This window comes from Camelus bactrianus, chromosome 7 (genome assembly GCF_048773025.1).
Source record: "Camelus bactrianus isolate YW-2024 breed Bactrian camel chromosome 7, ASM4877302v1, whole genome shotgun sequence".
Lineage (NCBI taxonomy): Eukaryota > Metazoa > Chordata > Mammalia > Artiodactyla > Camelidae > Camelus > Camelus bactrianus.
The window spans coordinates 78,757,093-78,780,608 of NC_133545.1; the positions used below are offsets into that span (position 1 = coordinate 78,757,093).

The 23,516-nt window shown below is 38.5% G+C and overlaps 1 protein-coding gene across 3 annotated transcripts in view; it reads right to left on the reverse strand.

The window, feature by feature from the left end:
* Positions 1–21,308, reverse strand: part of PNPLA8 (patatin like domain 8, phospholipase A2) — a 38,169-nt gene extending 16,861 nt beyond the window's left edge. The window contains exons 1-6 of one of the 3 annotated variants that reach the window (XM_074367675.1): positions 21,037–21,308; positions 11,681–12,832; positions 11,404–11,553; positions 7,223–7,374; positions 3,772–3,866; positions 838–1,009 (exon numbers count right to left, since the gene is read on the reverse strand). In XM_074367675.1, the coding sequence (XP_074223776.1) occupies positions 838–1,009; positions 3,772–3,866; positions 7,223–7,374; positions 11,404–11,553; positions 11,681–12,742 (1,631 nt within the window). In that variant the 5' untranslated portion in view covers positions 12,743–12,832; positions 21,037–21,308. Of the gene's footprint in view, positions 1–837; positions 1,010–3,771; positions 3,867–7,222; positions 7,375–11,403; positions 11,554–11,680; positions 12,833–20,602; positions 20,707–21,036 lie in introns of those variants that run through there. The other 2 variants (XM_074367677.1, XM_074367676.1) reach the window with 2 other exon arrangements.
* Between the last annotated feature and the right edge of the window lie 2,208 nt (positions 21,309–23,516).

Consider the following 23,516-nt stretch of genomic DNA (forward strand, 5'->3'; position numbering starts at 1 on the left):
AGTAAGTATGCTTCTTACAAACTGACTTACTGATATATTCTGAAGTGTGGGCAGAAATGTAAATTTTCCTACCATAGCAGCATTCATAATCACAAACAACTAGAAACAACATAAATGTCCTAAACATAAATGGTTGAGAAAATATGGCAACATCACATGGGGGAATGCAGTGCAGTCTTTAAAAAAATTTGTCAAGGGATTTTAATAAAGCTGAAAAAAGCAGAAAGGACAGAAAATTATAACATAATTTCCACCACATAAAACATGTATGAAAATGAACAGAGCCTAGGAGGAAAACTAGAAGAAAACACACTGCAAGGTCTACAGCTCTGAATAAGACTGTGGGTGATTTTAAGTCTCTACTTTATGCTTAACATTTTTAGAAGGTGAGTATAATGGCTTTGTCATATTTTGCGAAAATGTTTAAAAATTATTAAATCTTTTAGAAGAATATCTGTTAATGATTCGAGAAAGACTAATACCACTGTGCCATTTTAAATAAGGCACCTGAGCACCTGGGGATGTTGGTATCCTTGCAGGTCCTTGAACTGACCTCCCGCGGATACTGAGAGACAACTGTATGTTAAGTAACACAACAGGATGCCAGCATGTCCTCTATACAGTACGGTCTCAAGTTTTAAAAAGGCAATCGCAATTTTCACTCGCAAACCTCACACACATGAACCTGAGAAAACGGTGACTAGAATACGATTCACCAAAATAGTAACAGGGGTTGTCTCTCACGTAGTATTTATTCTTCTTTACATTTTCCAAATCATGAATGTACGTATTACCTATACAGTCAAGACAATTTTAAAAAGCACAATTATAACTTACTTAAGAATGTTTTCCCATGCTTGACTGTCATAAAATGCATGGCTCCAACTCATTTTGACTGTTCCAACAATGACATTTTGTGAAAACACATCTGATCCTAACTTTCGATAAAGCTCCTCACATTCATCCAGGGGCATATGGAACAATCCCAACATGAACGCTAATATAGCACCTGAAAGAAAGAACGTTCAGTTTTTATCAGCACTGACATTACAGTATGTATAAGATCTCCTGACTCACAGACCCGGTTAAAATTCTACTTTTGATACTTTGTGTCACCTGGGAAAGACTACTATACCTCTCGGAGCCCAAACTTTGTTCATCTGAAAAATAAGGATAATAACAACAAATAAATTTATAGGTTCTTATAACCCTGGAAGGGCCACATGTGAAGGGCTTTACCAGGCCTCAAAAAAGATTAAATCAATGTTAACCAATAATCATGATGATAAATATATAAAAATGTGTTGTTCTACATTAAATTAAATAATATATAATTAAGATATTGTATACACCAGAAACACAACATTGTAAATCAACTATATTTCAATTTAAAAAAAAAAGATACTGTGGTAGATAATGTTCTTTCTAACCTTAAGATATTCCTTAGTTTTAGTCACAGAATACAGTATATTGGACAACTTACCAATTCATTAAAATAATTACTCCTTCAGGTTGGTCCTGGGAACCAATGTAATAAATAAAGAAATTAGGTCTCTGGGATGTCTTTTTAAATAGCTGATCGCATATCCTAGCTGCAACTAAGTGGTAGGACCCACTGCCACCTAGTGTACCTAACTGGCCTAACCCTGAACCAAGGAGAAAAAGGGCAGAAGAAACTTTGGGGGATGGGGGGGGGCAGAGACCTGTACAGCAGCACTGCTTACACTGAGACTGCAAACAATGGAAAAAAACAGGAAATCACTAAGCATGATGCATTTTAAATATTCTGTGTATTTAACCGTTTTTAGTCTTTTTTTCCTAACACCTTTAGTGTGGTATGATACCTGTACAGTAAACTACAAATATTGCAGATGTACAGTTTGATGAATTTTGACAGATGTATACACCTATGAAACCACCACCACCATCTTAGTCTTATTCTAGTAAGCGATAAGTCAGCTTGTTTTAAAATACAATGTATGGCATAACTATATAAAAGAAATTGTTACTTTTCAATTTGCAGAAAATTTTTAGTTACCACAAGGAATAACTTGCCAAAAAAAAATTAAGTTTCCTGTGAAGAAGAGCTACTATAAAGATGAACAGATGTTAAAAAATGAATTTTACTGAACTGGTAAGGACATTATCCTTAAGCTAAATATAAATTTATTAACTTTATAAAAACTATGAGTGCAAACAAAATTTCTATATTAGAATACACAAAATGGAAAAAGGAAAGGAAAATTATAAGCACTAGATTACAAGTGGAGGTTAACATAAGCAAGAAGACACAGTGGAAAAGATGTATTGTGATAAATACAGAAACGTACATATTACATAAACTGATATTCTACTCGATGGATGAATGTCTCAATTTAAAATTCTCTTTCAAGCTCCCACTGCTAACAATGGTGCCAAAGCAGGAAGGTAGCTTGTAGATACGTTTGCATGTTTAAATTGCTAGCACCATTCCCAAATTTAACAGAAATGGCCAGGGTAATAGCTCAAATTAAAAAACAAGAATGCTTGCCCTGGGAAAGGTCTCTAAGAAAAGTTTCCACAGTTATATCAACTGGGGATGTACATGTTATTTTCCTATCCTGGGAGGCACAGTGCATTTTTAACGTACTGGAAGACCTCAGAAGTCCCTCTGTAAAGAGACCTGTTTAACTTCCTTCAACAGAACCTTCTCCAAGGTGGCTATCAGCTTGAGGAATCAATGTTCAGTGGAACATTGCAGGAGTCACCGACTCCTTACGCTTCTGAATCTTCCCTACAGCAGCTCTCATTTAGTTCTCACAATGGAGCATCAATGAACATGCCCTTTGGGAATATCAGTCATACTTGACACAGATAATGTAGAGAAATCATTTGGTTTTGTAGCTAGTGGTATTTAGAACTACTACTATAATTAAAAAGAATGAGAAAAAATAGAACCAATAGCTTGTGAAGATAAACTAATGTAAAGTGAGAAATTCTTAGGTCAGGTGGTAAAATACACAGCAAGGATCTGCAACCAGTCGTGCTTGGGTGTTCCTGGGAGGGAAGCAATACCTACAGGCACCCTGAGAGGCGTCACGTACGCGCTGGGGCAGGGCAGGGCTGCAACATGGGCGAGAGAGCTGATGTAGGAAATAAAAAAACACAGCAAACAGAAAAGAAAACAAAAATGCATCCGATGGCGAGTCAGTGAAAACGAGAAAATTACTGGGAAACAATCGTATTCTAAGATGCCAATTTCTTCTATACAAACAAAATTACAATTTTAGGTACACATCGACTAGCAATATTAAAAAGTAGCTTTTAAAAAAAACACAGATTCTCATATTTATCAATTTAAATTTTGGTTTCAAACAACCAGATAAAGGATATAAGAAGCAATTTCCTTAAAGAGGGACATCTTTTAAAACAAAGTAAAATCTTATCCAGCTTTAATGTCCCATTGGTTCAAGTACAATCTTGAGTACCTACTTTCCTTCCATTTCATCACTTTTCTTCAGGTGACTATGCTATAAAGCAATAATTCATAATTTGCAACTGTCACTGTGGCTTATTTAAAACATATTAGAAAAGCATGTTAAAATCTACTTCTGAATGTTAACTTACTCCCAAAAAAACATTTTTAAAAGTTCATTAAGTACATCAGAGGATTATTCATTATCAAAACATGAAACGAATATCCATCATTTCAGGAAATAACCATGACCTTAAAAAGAAGTGCTTAACATTCTTTTCCTTAATGCACTCACTTTTCCTTACAAAAGCGATTACCTGTGCTTACACCACAAATGTAATCAAAGAGTTGATGAACTGGCTTCTGAGTAAGTTCAACTAATTTTCGTAGTGTCTGAAGAGCAACCACGCCCCTGTAGGAAAAATAAAAAGGCAAAAATGAGAATTCCTGTTTTAAGGAAAGTTAAATTGTTGAATAAAACAATTCTATAAACTGGTTTTCTAGCTTATATGCTAACATGAAAACTAGTAATATAAATTCACATCAGTTAAAACTGCCAAAGTTCTCTGGATCACCTTCGAAAATCCAGTATCTAAATAATGGTGTTAAGTCCTGTGTCACGGCAGCACGTTTCTGAATTTATACCAGCATCTCTTAAATAAGACGACGAAGATATGACAATGTAAGATATTTTGTTAAATAGTTCAACTGTGGAAATTACTTCAGACCTCCACTCACCAGTTTGGGGATGTTATCTGTTGGTTTCTTCATTTACCAATGTAGTTGGTTACCTGTGCTTCTATACATTTTGTTTTATATATTTCACTAATCCTACTCTTAAGCTTTCTTTCATTTATTCATCTTAAAAAAACCTCTCAACTACATGAGGACAATGCTCTGCATTAAGGATGTATTGAGTTGTGCTGCTGACTTTGTTCATTTCTGGATCCTTGCCAAAGGCAGTTAGTGGCTTCACGAAGGAATAAGAAAGATGAAATAGCCTAGGAGGTGTAGGCCAATCAGGCTGTGTGTTAACACGTGGACAATCTTAATACTGGGAGGACATACAGAAACAATGAAAAGTTCTCATCCCAAAATAAGGTGTGCGGCAGAGAAGTCCGGGAACTCAACATTAGTCAGGCATCACATAATAAAATTTAGAGTGTCAAACTGCTTTGATGCTGCAAGCAGAGAGTCACCAGAAAATATTGTAAGATTAAAGTAGAAAATGAAAGGTAGACTTTTTTTTAATTGTGAGAAGTAATGTGGATTTGAAGAGAGGTTAAGAGAAGACGAGATGGCTTATGAGAGAGCTACAATCATGAATTCAATGTGAGACATGAAGAATTAAAGGTAATGCTGGATGAAATATACTTAACAATGCGAACTCCATTACCTTATGAAAAGGAAATAAAACATACACATACATAGTCACACAGAAAAGAATTCTGAAGAAATAAATCAAAGTACGAAAAATAATCTTGGAATAAATTGTGAGCTAGGATTGTTTGGTTTGGTTTTCTTTGTACTTCTTTTTTCCCCCTCTCAAGTTTTACTTGTATAAGCAAGAAGAAAATATTTTAAAATGCCATATTTACAAATTAATGCAGGATAAATTTAGAAATAAATATTCTTACCACACTGATTCTATATGACTAACACCGTATCAGGCTCTCTCATACAAAAGAAATATAAGATGTGGGTTCTTTTTCTCACAAGCCTTCCTATCTTACTTCTTTCCACACAAATTTCCCATTCTGGCCGCTTTCTCATATTCCCCTAAACCGAGGCTTCTCAACAGCAACACTACTGACATTTTGGGCCAGATAATCCTTCGCTGTAGGGGCTCTCCTAAGCGCTGTAGGTTATTTAGCACCAACTGTCCTCTTCTCACCAAATGCAAGTAGCAGTCAGTCCCCAGCAACTAAAAATGTCTCCAGACACTTGCCAGTTAATACCGTCTAGGGAGCAAATTCACCTCCAGGGGAGAACCACTGACCTAAATCCACCTTCATCCTAACCAATCTCTAGATTTTATCAAATATCTTCACTCTAATTTCCTCCCTGTATGACTAATAAAACTCCTGTTCTATGAAATCAAACACTTATCGGTCAAAAACATCTCACTATATACCTCCCCTTCTCTAAACAGACATCTGAATGTTCCTTAATGGTCTTCTTTCAGATCTCTATTCAAATGTTATTTCTTCAAAAAGTCACAGTCATGATCACTCCTTAAAATAGCACTGTTACTCTCTATCCCTTTATTTTTTCATAGCACCCATTACTATTCAATAACATACTTTGATTTTTCTAGTTGTTGTCTCTTAAGGTAAGAGTAGAAATGGTGGGGGAACTGGAACACAAGCTAGAAAATTCGGAGGGAAAGGTTCATCAAGTCAAGCCAAAGTATCTCGTCAACAAGAAGTAAGGACCATGACAACTAAGGCAGAATAGGGAGCATGGATGGACTGCCAGCAAGAATGCAGCCTGATGGTGAAATGAGCTTGTTCTGAGCTAAGAATGCATTAAACATTCCTTGTGTGGCACCAGAACTGGCATCTGCAAGTGAAGATGTCGGGAGTCAGGAAGGAAGTTACTGATACAGGCTCCTTTTCCTATAATCACTTTATTAAGTGACTAGTTGACAGATACACAAGGGTAAGGTAAGTATAATAAAAGAAAGATAATGTTACAGACCACTGCCAAGATTTTAAGAGAATCATGGTTGATAAACTGTCCTAAACTACTGAAAAGGCCTGAAAAGAGCAAACGAAACTATTAATACTAGGTTACATTAAAATAAAAAGAAATTCAATAAAGAAGTTCTTAGACTGATAAATTAGTAAATTAAGAACTATTTCATGTTTTATTTTAAAATTTTGATTTATAATGACATACAGTAACACTGAATCAGTTAAAAAAATTCCTAAGTCTGAATTGGATCTACAGGTTGTTTTTTTTTCCCCAATTAAAGTATAACTTTACAACATTATATTAGTTTCAGCTATACAACATAATGATTTGACATTCATTTGCACTGTAAAATGGTCACCCCAATAAGTCTATTTACCATCTGCCACCACACAAAGTTACAAAATTTTTTTCCTTCTGATAACTTTTAAGATTTACTTTGCTTTTAAATTTTTTTATACTTATAGTTATTGACTATATTCCCCATGCTGTACATTACATTCTCATGACTTATTTTATAGCTGCAAGTTTGTACCTTTTGATCCCCTTCACCCATTTCCCATACCCTCCAGCCCCCTTCCACCTGGCAACCACCAATCTGTCCTCTGTATCTGAGTTTTGTTTTGATTTGCTTTCTTAGATTCCACATGGAAATGAAATCATATGGTTTTTGTCTTTCCCTGTCTGTCTTACTTCACTTAGCATAATAACCTCAAGTTCCACCCATGTTGTCACAAATGGCAAGATTTCATTCTTTTTTATGGTTCAGTAGTACTCCACTGTGTAATATGTACCTGTGCGTATACGCGTGTATGTGTGCATATACGTGTATGTGTATGTGTATAGCCCTCACATATTCTTTAGCCATTCATCCATCAATGGACACAGGTTGTTTCTATACCTTGGGTATTGTAAATAATGCTACAATAAACATAGGGGTGCATATATCTTTTCACATTAGTGTTTTCGTTTCCTTCAGTAAATACCCAGCAGTGAAACTGTTGGATAATATGGCAGTTCTATTTTTAGTATTTTGGGTCTATAATTTAAAAAAAATCATTTTTCTAGCCTTACCTTGTTCCTCCACCATCAATCGTGAGAATCCGGATTCCTCTTCCTTTCACTGGATCCACGTAGCCAATTAAGGCCAAAATTTCTCTAACTGCAGCCTGAAGAGTTTCATCCTTAATTTGTCTCAATCGTAGTAAATATGGAATAATTTTCTCCTATATTGAGAGAAAAGACATTTTGTTGCTTTTGTCAAATCAAGAGTGACAACGTATGATTATTTTTAACCAACACATGTAGATCATCACAGATAATCTGGGTGCCACTGTTTATTACTCTCAGTAATTTTAAATGACAGATTAGTTTTTGACATGTTAATGTCAATTAATACCTAGAATACATTTGTCCTAACATCTAGGTCAAAAATTAACCTCTAGCCCAGTATTTTCTTTAAAAGGTGCAATACTTAACAATTAGAAAAAATACAATTTGCTTAACACAAATTTATGAAGTATTAATTGTTATAACAAAAGGTTAACATGGTAAATTTTATACAGTATTATGTCCAAATCCTAAAGTTAAGCAGATCAAACTGCCTCATAGTAATTACAGGAAACTAAATTTGTTATTAAAAGAAAAAATAAACCATCCTGTGTATACTGCACACAAAATACAAGGCATACAAGGTTTGCTCATGTGAAATATCAACAAATGTTAATTAAAAAATAAAACTAAGGTAGAAGGCAGAAATTGGAGCAATTAAATTAGTTTAAACTGAACTAGAACTTCAAGATTCTAAGAGTTTAACTGCCTACTGCTGATCAGAGGCAAGAGCTTAAATCCTTAAGGAGTCTATGTTGAGTTTATCGAAGATTCTAGCTTCTATGGAAGCATCTCATCTGGTCAGTACCCCAAGTTAAACTGAGGACTCGAGGGGCCTCAATCACATGACTGGTTTCACCTCAGGACATTTGCTGGATTCTTTAACTATGTGGTGTGGGAAGTTAAAAAGCTAGGCTGAAAATCTCTGAAAATGAGAATGGGATTTTCTGTATTTTTGAGATTTTAGGGCTCAAGGAGGTGATGGTGGTAGTGAACACATTAGGCTCTCAATGTGCCCTAAAAACAGGGCAAACTAGAAATGTCAACAAACTGTAAGCCAGGCACTGCCCAGCTCTAACTCTAACTGAATTAAGATTATCAGTGTCCCACTCTGTATGTCAAGCAGAGGAACAAACAGACTATCTCTGGAAAAAGAAATCATCTGATATGGTCTAGATCCTATGCAATTTTTAAAATTCACAATGTCCAGCATCCAGAAAAATTATAAGGTTTGTGAAACTAGCACCAAATAAAAGATCAAGAAGTGATCCTGGTATTAGTAAAATATATTAAAATAAAAATAACAAAAATAAAATTACCATCCCCAAACATCATATGCCCAGGAATTAAATTTTAAAAAACCTAATTAAAGATGTGCAAGATACCTATATTGAAAGGTTTTTAAATATCAAGTGCTCTGGTCTGAGTATTTGTGTCCTCTCAAAATTCCTTATGTTGAAATCCTAACCCTCCCCAAATGATAGTATTAGGAGCTGAACCCTTAGGGAGGTGCTTAGTTCATGAGGGTGGAGCCTTCAGGAAGAGGGATTAGTGCCCTTATAAAAGAGGCCCCAGAGAGAGCCCTTGCCCAGGCCACCAAGTGAGAAGGCGCCAGCTGTGAGCCAAGAAGAGGGCCCTCACCACAAAGCAATCATGTTGGTGCCGTGACCTTGACTTGCAGCTTCCAGAACTCTGAGAAATCAATTTCTGCTGTTTATAAGCTACCCAGTTGATGGTATTTCATTACAGTGGCCCAAATGGACTAAGACATTGAGGGAAAATCAAGAAAGCCCAAATCAATGGAAGAACGCACCACATTCATTCCATTTATATAACATGCAGAAAGAGGTGCAACTAATCTACACTGCTGGAAATCAAAAAAATTGGTCAATCTTTTTAAAGACAGTGATTGGAAAGGGGCACAAAGGGGCTTTTGGAGTGCTGGTAAAATTCTGTTTCTTAATTGGGTGGTTTTTATATAGATGTGTTCAATTCTTGAAAATCCATGGAGCTATATTCTTTTCTGTATACATATTTTTTAAGTTAAAAAGTTTAAGAAAAACTATGACTTTATAATGATAACCAAAAAGAAAAAAATGCCAAAAGTTCATCTCACCACTGAGGCAGCTTTTAAAATTCTTTACTTTGAAAACTGGTGACTAAGTAGAAAGAAATTAAGCATTTTTTGCTTTTCCAGCAACATTGGTCTTTAAGAGAATCCAAACAGCTTCAGCTAGTGAAGAAAAGCTCTACTTTTACAGGAGAATATCAATTGTAATGCAGAAGGATGACAGAATTAGAAATCTATCATTCTGTAACCCTCGTAAAACGACTAGTTCTGGGAACAATTAGGTTAATGACTGATGGGATAATGGTTCTAGCCTAACCATCCAATGAAAAGATCAGACGGTAATCTCTCTAGTCCAGGGGTCACTCTTAGCATTACTAATGGTTACTCACCCAGGTGTGTGTGTTCTGGCATGACGCAGTATGAGGGACATCACATCATCTACAATGTGCTCTAACAAGAAAATGCTTAACTCAGCCAAGCCTTTAAATTCCGGGGTTCAGGAAATGAAAAGGAAAGAGGAGTACATGAAGTGCATCAGTGAGGAGGAAGCCCGGTAAATCCAGGCGAGCCGCTCTACAAGAAAACACACATCACATGTCTCCCTGGGACTGAAGGGTCCTGAGATTTGGGGTCAGTTATGGAAAATAATAAGAGTTCCCCAAGTTTCTATCAGCAAACTAGTCATGATAGACTAAAACTGAAAACCATCAAGAAATCCATCACCAGCACAGTGAACAAATGAGCTGTGATACATTCACACCATGAAGCGTAAAAAGCAACGAGAATGAATGACCTACAACCACCTACAACAATGTGAAAGATTCCTACCAGCATGTTGAGTGAAAGAAGGCAATCGTAATAGTTTATATAATGTACAGAAACAGGCAAACTAATCTGATTACTTTTGGGGAGACTGTGACTGAAAGGGGGCCCAAGCGAGGCTTCTGAAGTGATAAATTCTGTTCTACATCTGGGTGCTAGTTATATGGGCGTATATGAAAACTCAATGAACTGTATACTTACAACTGCATGTGTATTATATATACTTCAATAAAAAGTTTTTTTAAAGCTCCTTAAAGTATGCAATTCCATCTTAGAGCTCTGCTTCCAGTATATCACTGCAATGTTAAATGACTTAAAAGCATATATATATATATTTGGAAAATTTATCTTTTAGGTAAGAGTACATATTTATAAAAGATAACCCCAAATTTTATGTCCATGAAATTCTAAAGTTTAGCTATTATAATGTATGTATTATACAATATAAAACTACAGAAAGGTACATTGTTCAAAAAACATAATTTTTCAGTAAGATGGTTATCAAAAAGTTGAATAAATGTGAACTAATTTCACTTATAATTTTCTGGATGGCAAATTAAAAATAAATACTAACAGATCTCTAATGAAATGTTAACATTATCTATTCATTATATGGTATTTCCAAATTGTTCATTATATATTACAAATAATCTCAGATGCAAAGAGACTTAACTGCATCATTCACATTTTATAGGATTTCTCTGAAAACAGTCTATTTAAAGGGGCTTTATTATCTTCATGGTTTTATATTTGAAAAAACTGAGACAAGGAAAAGCTAATTGTTTTATTAATAGGATCACCAATTCAATGATCAGTAAGATCATTAAAATTCTTAGACTTTCAAATACAAAAAGATCATGAAATAAAAATTAGCAGTGGTCTTATGAATTATGACTCCTGTCTTAAAAAGAGTACTTACATAGTATAAAACCTACATTGCATTTAAGAAAAACTTGGCAGCTTTTAGGCAATTCAACTAATATACTGAGAGTTATATTCTATTTCAAACTCAAAATATAGATATAAATACTAGAAGCATAATTTATATCACAGAATAAAAGGGAGCTTTTTAGCATAATGCATATCATAGAATAAATGAGGCAATTACTGAATATGCAACACATCACATGTATGACAAAAACACAAAAATATTTAAATAAAAAAATGACAGGCACTGCCTTCTCCATTTCTGAAGGCTTATTAACATTTCTGTTCCAAGAAAAAAAACCAGATTAAAGGTAATTAGAATTACCTTAACAGCCACTCCTTTGCCTTCAGGAAATTCTAGAAGATGGAAAGTCAGTTCCTCAACCCTATTAATGCAGAGCCTTGGGTCAGTTGTCCTTCTCAATGCCTGAACTAACGCCCGGGTTCTGTTATCAATGCTCACTCTGGCAATGATCTAGAAAGACACATTAAAATACATACAATTAGAATATGAAGCTGTTCTAGTAATACCAACAAATGATTAGAGTTTCTTAGGTCCCACTGGGAGATGAAACTTAAAACTAAACTGAGTAACAGCTTGCCTTTTCTCGCTGGAGAGAGAGCCGCCTTTTCTCCTCGGTGTGTTTGTCTTTGCTGACGGCCTGCTCAGCTTTAACCGCCTCCTCCTGCTCTTCCGACTGGCTCTTTGAATCATACTTTAATTTGGGGACAAGTCCACCGATATAACCACCTACTAAAGCTTGTACTCCTTCGGTGGGACGGGAAAGAAAGTTAGCAATACTTTGTTTCGTGGAGACAGGAAGAACCTCAGGTGTTCCACTGGGACCTGCAGGCTCGTCCTCTGTACTCGAAGCGGCTTCTGAGCCCAGCTTCTTTTCAGTCAGGACGCTGGCATCTGGGGAACTGGATTTCTCTTCTTCGACCTTTTTAATTTCAAGTTCTGATTCGTCCTGGAAACGTTTCTTTTCCTTTTCTTGAGACATTTCTTCCTCCCGCTTGAAGTAGGAATTAATATGATGTGACAAAAAGTAGAATGACTCTCCAAATTTTGTGGTGATATTACTCGTGTAATGGAAAAGGCTTTGTTTACCTGTATCTTCTTTATCTAGAATGTGACTCTGCTCTTCTGGGAAAGAATTCTTTTCTGCTGATTGGTTGCTGTATTTTTTCAGAAATTTGATGGTTTCTTTAACGGTTTTCTGTTTGAACCAGCCACTATCTGATACTTTTCTTAATATTCGAGAACTTGGCTTAAATTGAGCCAAACGAGAGATCATTTCATTCTGATTGCCGAAAACAGCCTTTGAAACGGAGTTCAAAGTACTTTTAATACGGGACATACGAAGGCTCACTTTTGTAAGGCCCTTGGGAGAAGAAGTGCTAAGTCTCAAAATTCCGATATGCAAACCATGGTTGCTAGGATAGCAACAGTGCTTACTGCAAGGATGTGCCTCATTTTTGGTCCATTTACATCTTATTTTGCTTGTATAAGAACCTCCTTGCAGACTGATGTGGCTTATCCTCCAGTGATATTTAGGTGAGCACAAGAAATGCAGCGGCTTGCTTCTCTGCTTCCCACAAAGACTTCTCACATTACTAAGGAGGTAAATATAATATATATCTATAGTCAAATTAATAGACATAACTTAAAAATCATTTATTTTCTATATGTTACAACTGTCACTTCATTCCTGAATGCTTCATTTAAGAAATGCCACAATTCATGGTCTTACCTGAAATGGCAAGAAAAAAAAAATTAGGATTCAAGGTAAAACTGAAATTGGGTAAGAGATAAAATACATTACTACTTGAACTAAACTCAGCAAATTGTCTCAAAAGAAGACAGAATGATATATTCCCATTATGGCTGATAATGGCTGATTTCACTTTTAAGCTAACAGAAAATAACTCATCTCTCAGTACGGAAGTCAATGAATAAAGAAAATGAGCAGCAGGATGTTTCATGAAAACCGATTGAGGGAAGCTACCCAGTAGGTAAGGTTTCCTACACCACAAAACTGAATATGCAATTTAGATAATCTGCTATTTTTCTTCCTTATTGTTGAAGTCTTGACTACTTTATGTGATACCAGACTTTAAGTTCTTTGAAGAGTCAAGTCTTTTATTCATTGCAAACCATCTGTAGACTATTTAGTCTGAAACCTAGTCCCCCTAAAATCAAATTCTTCTGCTGAGTTTGATTAACCTCTCTATCTAAAATGTTATTTTCTTGTCCAACTCCTGTTCCCCTCAAGACTGAGCAGTATCCAAGAAAAGGGGGGATGGAAACCAGAGCAGGACCCTGCGGGGCCCTCTCGGGCACAAAAGCCTTTCTGTGTTCCCAGTTTCTTGTATGTAGGAAAAAGGCTTTTGCTTCCTAGACCTTCCCTGAGTTCCAAAGGGCAGATTCAAACAGTTACTAATCAAGGGAGTGAAGGAATGCAGAAAGAAACAGTAGTGCTGAGATGGGGCAAGGTCCGGCTCCTCCTGGGGTGGGCTGGTGTGCATAACCACTTGATACACAACTCTTGGTTCCTCTGTAGGAACCAAGGCCCCCACCCAGATAGAGGAGGGTCACTTCAGGCTGAACACAAGCAGTGGACCCCAGACTGGTTGGAACCAGAAGGCTGATGGTTGAGATTCCTGAAACACCACCCTGTTACCCCACCAACCAATCAGAGGAAAGTCACACACCCTGCAGACCCCACCCCCAACCCCTGATTTTGCCACAGAAACTCTTCCCTGAAACCTATCAGGGAGTTTGGGTCTTTTGAGAGTGAGCCACTGTTCTCACATGGCCCTTGCAATAAACCTTTCTCCCCGCTCCAAACTCTTGATATTTTGGTTGGTTTGGCCTCACCATGCATCATGCACAGGAACCTAGGTTCAATAACAACAAAGCTACACCAGACACGGTGCTAGATACTGAGACCACAAACAGGACACAAAGAAACTTTCAGTCTAGAGCTGGAGACAGCCATGTAAAGAAGATTCCACTGTCTGGTAATAAGTGCTTATTTAATTAATAAGTCAGACTAGAAGAAGCCACGTGCACCATCTAACAGACAAAGGGATCATAACCACAATACAAATGCTGTTTAAAATAGATATTGTGTTCTTTCATTTGGTAAAATGTAAATGAATGATAATATCCAGTATTGATAATGCCCTGGGGACGTGGGACAGAGGGCTACCTGACAGTATCTAAGGAAATGTTCAATGCTATCTATCCAAATTTTAAAGGCATATACTCTTTGATCAGCAATTCTGAGACAGGAAGAGGGTAGGGCACAGCCATTCAAGGAATGCCACAGCAATTAACATCAAAATGATGAAAGATTCAACCCCCAGTAGGCCTTGAGGCTCAGGATGATGAGAGATTTAACTTCCAGTGGATCTTGAGCTTAATTATACGCCCACTGTAATATATTAACATGGTGAATAACACGCCCACAGGCAACATGGCAATCCCAAGGTTAGCTATAAAAGATCGAAGAGTGGGAAATGGTCAACTTCCTGGGAATCCCAGCCCCTTCCCCTTAGACTGGTCCTTCCATTTATTAGCATATGAAGCGGCCAAGCCCTAAAAACCAGCAATTCGGTGCCTCTCTCTCCCTCTTCAGAGACAGCCCACACTCTGTGTATGGAGTGTGTATCCACTTTTAATCTGAGCACCAAACCCCCACACCTCATGGCCTTTCTCTTGCCTTTCAATGTATCTCCCTGAATAAATCTACCTTTACTCAACTGTGGCTCGCTCTTGAATTCTCTCCTGAGCGAAGCCAAGGACCCACACTTGGTGGGGCACATCCCAGGGGCTCAACCGAAGCCTGGGACACAGACCTTCTCATGCCCCACATCTGTTTTCCTGCATCAATTCCACTATAAAGAATCTACAGAAATAACTGCATAAGCATGCAAAAGTGTGTACACACATTCCCTGCCACATTGCCTGAAATAACAAAACATTGAAAAACAACTCGAAGTGTCTTCTAGCAAAGGGTGGTTAAATAAACTATGGTATGTACATAAAACGGAGCGAGTTACAATGGAACGTTACATAGCAGTTAAGGAGAACTAGATGGTCTGAGTATAACGACATATTCTTCATACACGGCACAGTGAAAAAGGCAAACTACAATAAAATATGTACCATACACATAAAGATACATTGATGCAGACACAGAGATATTATGTAATAAAAGAAAACAAAAACCAATGTATGCAATTTAACTTTGTGGCTACACACACACAAACACACAGACTCGCACAGAAATTCTGAAAGGGTAAGCGCTTATTTATTCCTGTGAACTGAGGGGTGGAATCAAAACAGAATGAGGAGAGGGGCTTCTACTTTTTACTTTTATATGGATTCAATTATTAACAAAGAACAAGTATCACTTTTGTAATTTAAAAAAGGGAACAGTTTAATACACTTTAACAGATAGTGCTAGATGAATGGAAGACACAAGGTGAGAGGAGATACCCAGGTAAGTCCAAAAAAAGAAGATAAAAATGGCATAATATGAATTCACCCCATGGTAAAAGGTGAGAGGGGAAGTAGAGAATTCTAGATAATGGGAAAGATAAACACAAGCAAACACAAAAAAAGCATTTAAAAAGGCATGCACAATATGAGCAAAAACTGCAAGTCATCCAGTTTTGCTCCAGGACCTGGACAAAGTAACAGGGGAGAGGCAGAAGATGGTACTGCAAAGACAGTGTGGGCCAGGTTAAGAAGGGCCTGGTGAATCTTGCCAAGGAGATTAAAGATCAAACCGTCAATAAAGTACTTTAAGCAAAGGAATGACATTAAGATGATCCTAGCAGATCTCGGACAGAATGGAGTAATGAGGACAAGACTGAGAAAGACAGAAACCAAAAGCCTACTGTGACTGTTCAGAAGATAATACTCTGAACTAAAATCTTGCTACATGGCATGTGAGCATATTATTTTAAAACATCCAGTTTTATAGAGGGGAGGAGAGAAAAAGAGCAAGCCTGTCTGGCTTCCTGGCTCTTTGGAACTCCTCCAGATTTGCACCAATGTAATAAGCTGAATTAACATAGGAGCCCCACAATCTCCAACACAAAAACACAGGATAAAATACAATTAAAGTACTTGTGGATTAAAAAGCCACACACAAAGCCAATAATGGACTCCTACAACTCAACAACAAAAAATGAAATAACTCAAAAAATGGGTAAAGGACTTGAGCAGACATTTCTCAAAAGATGATAAGCAAACGGTAAACAAGCATGTGAAAAGACGATCAACATCACTGATCATTAGAGAAATACAAATAAAAACCAAATGAGGTATTACTCCACACTCATCAGGGAAGCTATTATAAAAAAAAAAAACACCAAAAAATACCAAATGATGGCAAAGATGTGGAAAAGTTGAGACCCTTGAGCACTGTTAATGGGACTGTAAAATGGTGCAGCTGCCATGGAAAAAAGTATAGCAGTACACAAGATATTAAAAATAGAGCTACTATGTGATCCAGCAATCCTACTTCTAGGTATATATTCAAATGAATGCAAAGCAGGACCTCAAAGAGTTATTTGTATACCTATGTATACCTATGTTCACAGCATCACTATTCACAATAGCAGAGGTGGGAATAACCCAAATGTTCATGAACAGTTAAACAAAATGTGCTATGTGCACACAATGGAATATTATGCAGCCTTAAAAAGGAAGGAAATCCTGTCACATGCTACAGCATGGATGAACCCTGAGGACATTACGTTAAGTGAAATTAAAGGGCAAATACTGTGTGATTCCACTTGCATGGGGTACCTAGAGTGGTCAAATTCATAGAAACAGAGAGTAGATGACAGTAACAGGGGCTGAAGGAACTGGGCAAAACCTGTTGTTGAATGGGTTAGGGTTCCAGTTCTGTAAGACGAAACGGTACTGTAGATCTGTTTTACAACAACATGAATATGTACTTAATGTCATTGAACCATACACTTAAAAGTGGTTAAGATGGTAAACTTTATTTTTACCACAACAAAAAAATGTTTAAAAACAAAACAAAACCAACAGTGGGAAATCCACTACTGAAGAGGAATCACAGGCCTGGATCTGCAGTCATGCATCCTTGAGGTACAGAGGCCCTAAGCCAATGAATACTAGTCAGAGGTGGTGAACTCCATGGGGCCTCGGCAGTGTCCACTAAAATGACCACGTGAGGACATTTCCAAAGCTCTTGGCAAATGAGACTCCCACGCCAAGCAACCAGCACTGAAGATTAACTCACAGTCAAAGATTACAGAACGAATACCCAAGGAAATGAACAATTCCCTCCAGAGAGTACCAGCACAAAGGCCAACAGTAAAAAGTACAACCAAGATCATAAATAATAGAAAAAAAATTAAGGAGGTTTAAAATGTTCAGTGGTATAAGAGAGGGGACAAAAAAAAAAGAAAGCAAAAAAATGGGAACTGTACAAAGAATGAGAGGGAAGAACAAAGTTTTAGAAATGAAAACTCCAGCCACAAGCGTCACAATATAATGACAAAGAAAGGCTGAAGATGAAGGAACAGAGGAAATCACATACCAGGCCTATATAACCCAAAGAAAGCAAAAAAGCACTTGAAGGCAAATTTAAGGCAAAAGCATCAAAAAGATAAAACAACAAGTTTATACCTATAGCACAGGGAACTATATTCAATATCTTGTAGTAACCTCTAATGAAAAAGAATATGAAAACGAGCATATGTATGTGTATGTATGACTGAACTATCATGCTGTAACCAGAAATTGACACAACATTGTAAGTGACTATATGTCAATAAAAAAAAGAATTACAAAAAATAAGCATTAAATGAAATAAAAATAAATATTTTTATTTATTAAATAAAATAAAAGGGATGCTATATAACAGTAAAAGGAATAATCTATTTACTTATTAAACCTCAGGCAGTCTTCTAGGTCTCGGAGAACAAGACAATTTATTAACAAACAAATAACTATATAATGTATAACAGGCTAAGAAGTGCCACGAAGAAAAATGGAGCTGGGGGTTGGGGAGGAAGGGTGCAGAGTGCTTTTTTAGTTGACGTGGTCAGAAGAATTGAGCTGACATGTTCCTGAGACCTGAAAGAAGTGAGGAAGCAAATTATTAAAAGTATCTGGGGAAAAAAACGTTCAAGGCACAGGAAAAAGCAATCAAGGCTTTAGAGACAGGAATGGGCTTTGATTGTTCAGGAAGAGCAAGAACACGGTGGTTGAAGGGAAGTTAAGAAATGGGAAAAATGGTAGAGGTGGGCCCAGGAGTCAAGCGGAGGACAGAGCTACATAAGCCTAGATCTGGGTAAGGGGGTCTACATTCTTTCTTTCTGATGAGATACAACCCTCATGACCAATTATGAATACACCAAACAACCTGGCACTGAAATGCCGCATACGAAGCAAATTTGAAAAAAGGAACAGTTAAAGAAGACTAGAGAATTTCACAATCACACTATTTTAATGCGCCTGTCTAGAAACTGTAACTATCCACCAAAAAGTTACTAAACAAAGAGAGCGGTCAACAAAATCAACACGCTTACTTTAACTGCTCCCAGGTCACAACACAGGTAAATGCAGGTAAGGTTTTTCAGAGCAAACTCGGCTGGGACAGAAGTTAGACTAGACTGCAAGAAGATAAAGAACGTAAACTGGGAGGCACCATCATCAACTGAGAGGAGAGCAGGGAAGACCAGACACCCTATTTATAGGGTAGTATACAACGGAGCTATAAATAGAATAGTGAGGCTTAGACCAGCCACTTGGGAATGGAGTGGAGTTTTAAGGAGAAGAATTAAGGGAATCTCTAGGTGGAGACTTGGCTGAGGATGGAAAGAATGAATTTATATAGGACTTCACTTATCACAATAATGCAGGCATGAAGTGACGGGGTATGAATCAAGGTCACAGCGCTGTAATGGAGGTGAGGGTTACTCTGAGCCACACTTTGAAAGTGGGTAAACAACAAAACATGGAACTTGGTGACAGAAAAGAATGGGGTAAGGAGAGGGAGGTGTTAAGACAATTTGAGGGTTTTTAGAGAAACAGAGAGAATGCCATTCGTGGATATGAGATAACTGGGAAGAGGATCAATTTAATAAAAATCTTTTGGATTTACAGGATGAATTAACAGTGGGATATTCAAATGGTGATGTAGGAACAAAGGCTGTGGATTTATGTTTGGAGTTGTTAGCACAGTGACAGCTGAAACCACAAGGCTGGATTTACCAAAGAAAAGTGTACAGTAATGAATTGGGGATCACAGAACTCGACAAAAGCTCCTCTTCCTTGAAAAACACTTACTTGCATATATAAACTATATTTTTCCATGACACTGCCGGATATTCACGGAACTACTAAAGTATTCCTTGGGTTTCAAATTTAAAAACTCTGATGTAGAGAGAACAAGGGTAGAACTCTGCCATTCAGAGTAAGGAAGCAGTAGTCTTCCAAGCAAACAAAAAAAGCACAGGAGAAAAGAGATTCAGAAAAATTCAGGGCATGAAAGCACATTCTAAAAAAAAAAAAAAAAAAAAAAAAAAAAATCAGATAATGAACAAAGTAAAATATAAGACATGGGAAAGACAGGTTAGAATTACCTAAGAGTGCCTGCTAACTAACTATGACCTTTTCACAAATACATGTTCAACAAGGAACGCAATAGGTACCCTTCAGCACACATTATCTGTCATTATTACTAAGCAAAAAAATCGCAAAGTACACGATGTATCTTGATTAACTTTGCACTTGAAGCAAGTCAATAAACAAGTGAAACTCATCTTTTCATCCAACATCACATGTAAAAAGGCCACTGCTTTCAAGATTTTAATATACGTCTGATACAAAAATAGGAAAATAAGGTCCACATTGAGAAAAAGTTTGAGTAACAAAAATTATGAAATAATGTGTTCTTATATTCAAAGTACAATTAATTTGCACAAGCATTTTAACAAAATAATTACAATGGGTTTGAAACACCTGCCTCATAAGAGGCATAAACTCTCAGTTCACCGGGTAATATACTCTTAAAAAATTCTCGGATTTAAAAATTTTTTAACATTTCACTGTTTCAATAGCATTTTCTCGATACACTAAACCATCCTTCCTGTCATTTTTGAAATCTCAGCAAATGGGACTGTAGACTGGGATGCAACTGTTAATGACAGTAAAAAAAAGTCTCTAAATAGGATTACATGATAGCTCCTTGTTCCACAACTCTTCGAAGTTTTGCCTAGGTGTCACCACTTTTATTTAAAGTTATCACTGTATTAGGCGTAGAAACCAAGTTCCTCCCAGCATGATGACAGAAATGACAGTGACGGGAAGCACTGCCACACAATTATTCATACAACTCCACCTTTTAAAAAGCACACACCTGAATCGGCTTAAGCAACAGCAGTAAGGGAGCGAGTCAGAGAGTTCAGTGTGGGTGGGGTTACAAACAAACTGCTGATAAGTGAGAAACATCGAGCAGCAGACTCACCCGGTGCACTGACAGAAGAAAATGATGTAAAAATGGGAAACTCTTTTTTGACAGTCACCAGCGAACTGCTGGAGAGCCCTACAGTCCCGGGGAAGCCACACAAGACTCGGGGAAACTAGGAGGGGAGTCGCGGGGGTAGGACAGGAAGCGTGGGGCGGGACCAGAAAAACCAAAACAGTCAGCGCGTCTGGACCAGCAAGACCTACGGGGACACAGGAGGCGGAGAGCACGACGCACCAATCAGTCCCAGGACACGCGGCCCTCTTCCGGAGCCCGGGCGCCTTCGGGAGCCGGGCGTCTCCCCGCCCTCTGGCTCTGGAAGCGCTCTCCGAGGAGAGGTAAGAAGACCCGGAGGGCCGGACGAGTGCCCAGGGCCACCAGGCTGCCCTCTCCCCTACCCGGTCATCGTCGCCGGCCTCCCAGGGGCCACTCACCGGGCTGCAGGCCGTGACTACTTGGGCGGCAGTGCCGTCGCGCCTCTCCCCGGCATGGGCGTCCCACGGCCGGCCCGCATCAGCTGAGCGTCCAACCCAAACAGCAGAGCAGCAGCAGCAGCGGGGGCGCCACCCTCCCCCAGCTCCGTCCCGCCCCAGCGGAACTGACGCACGGGTGGCCCGAGAGTCCCCGCCCGCCGGGAAGGAGCTCCTCCGCCTCGCTGGGCCTCTGCCTGCCAGTCAGGCGCCGCTCCGCCCCCTCCTCAGACATGCGCAATAGAGCACGACGGAGCGCGGCGCGGGAGACTGCGCACGTGGGCGCGCCTGCGTGGGCCCGTGGGAGCGCCGCTTGGCTGCCGTCGGAGGGAGCGTGTTTGCGGGTGTCCGTCCCCGGTTCCCGGAGCTAAACTTCCATCTCCGCGTCCCTGAAGGCGCTATCTGCGCTCTCTCTGGTCCTCGGGGTGGGGGCCGCGTTACCAGCCGCCTGGAGGATGGTGAGCGGCGTGGACCGGAGTCCCTACCGCTCTGCTGTCATCATCCTTGGGCTTGGCCACTTGGGCTCAAAAATCACTGGAAAGCGTTTTCACATACATTGTCTTATTGGAAGTTAGCCTGTGAAGATTCCCCACCCCCACCCCCTTGGTCACACACATTTTTTGAATCTTGACATTTTATGCATACCAAGTGCAACATACAGCCCATAAGGCAAATTCGATCCACCGCCTGTCTTAGTATATGTTAGCTAAGAATGGTTTTTACATTTTCAATGATTAAAAAAAAAAAAAAAGACTGTTTTGGGACACTGGAGCATTAATGACGTGAAATTCAAATTTCAGGGTCTTTAAAATAAAGTTTTAAGAGCATAACCATGCCTATACCTTTTATAGCTCAAGAAGGTTTCATGCTACAACAGCGAATTTGGATAGTTACAAAAACTTCCTTTAAATAAGTTGAGGTTAGAAAACATAGAAAAGTAGTCTTTACTAGACCTCAGTCTCAAAATATTACCAGGACTGTTAGATTCTCTTTTCTCGAAGCTTGCTGCATCTCACATGAGTGTTAATACTTTAGCCCTCCGTAAGATTATTTTAAAGGGTCTAAGGAAGGAATTGTATGAGCTACCACATAGTGGTGTTAGACTAATATAGTTTTTTTTCTTTTTTTAAAATGAAGTGGAGGAAGCCACCTTGCTAAGCTCTTGGGGCACAGATGGCCGGATTGTGTACATCATAATGCCTGATAAACCCCTGCAGGGCATGATCTAGACGTATTATTTAGCCATACAATGGTTAAAAAGTGTGTGCACAAATTAAACTTTAGAGACATATGGAACTAAACATAGCTCTAGAGAGATGTTTCTCCCCATTGTTAAAGAAAAAATTATACCTGTTAAAACAATAAGGAAGACTTTACACAGGGCTATTGCCACAGGTGTTGAGACTTTTGCAATTGTGGAGAAAGATTGGACTCAACTACTAATATAACAAAGACAGGTGGGGATGAGAGGGGATGGAGTGAGAGGCATTAGTGGGTGGAAAATTACTGAGAGGGTACATCAAAGGTAGGGGTGATTCTTGCTGAAGACTGATCAATGTGATCAAATATTAAGGGTAAGGGATCAGGAATTTGATGAGCTATTAAAAGTGATCAGAGATCAAGGGTGACAGAGGAGGAATTTGATCAGATATTGAGGGTGATCAGATATATCAAGGGTGGGAGATTCTCTCTAAAGCGACTCAGCAGGATTTGTGCTAAAACTGGACTTGGCTTGGCCAAAGAAAGGGCTAGGGCAGGAAGCCTTGGTGAGAAAAGGGCTCAGAGAAACCAAATTAAAGTTTGGCCAACGAGAAAGTCTGTCACCATCCAACCATCCACTTTCCAACACCCCGTCTTATTTCTTGTTTTTCTTTATTTCCTAATTCAGTCAGACTTGATCGAATTTCTAGATTTTCCTCCCTTGTCAGACATTTTCCAAAAAACCCTCAAGTCCTGCTGCTCCTTTGCCCTTTCCCTTCCCTCCCTGGATGCTTTACCTTTAACTGTCCTGAAATCTGATGATTCTGGCTGCAAAATCTTTCCAATTGCTCTCCATCATCGTTTCCACTGCTTTAGTTTAGGTTTTCATCCTCGAAACTCTCATCTTGTCTAAACTGGTTTTCCAGCCTGTAACTGACCTCCAACCCAGAGTTATTCTCTTATCTGAAGCCAAGGTAATCTTTTGAGAGTGCAAGTCCAATCACGTGATGCCCCGATGAAGAAATTTACACTGGCGCTTCATCTCCACGGAATAAAATGCGTGGAATAAATAGGCTCTGACCCTGCCAAGCTTCCAGCCTTAATTTCACCATTTGCCCCATGCTCTTTTACCCTCCAGCCATACCTATGGTTTCCCAAATGCTAGTGCCTTTTCATACCTCAGTGACTTTGCTCATGCCTCCTTTAAAGCCAGAAAAGCCTTCAAAACTAATACTCTCACCATA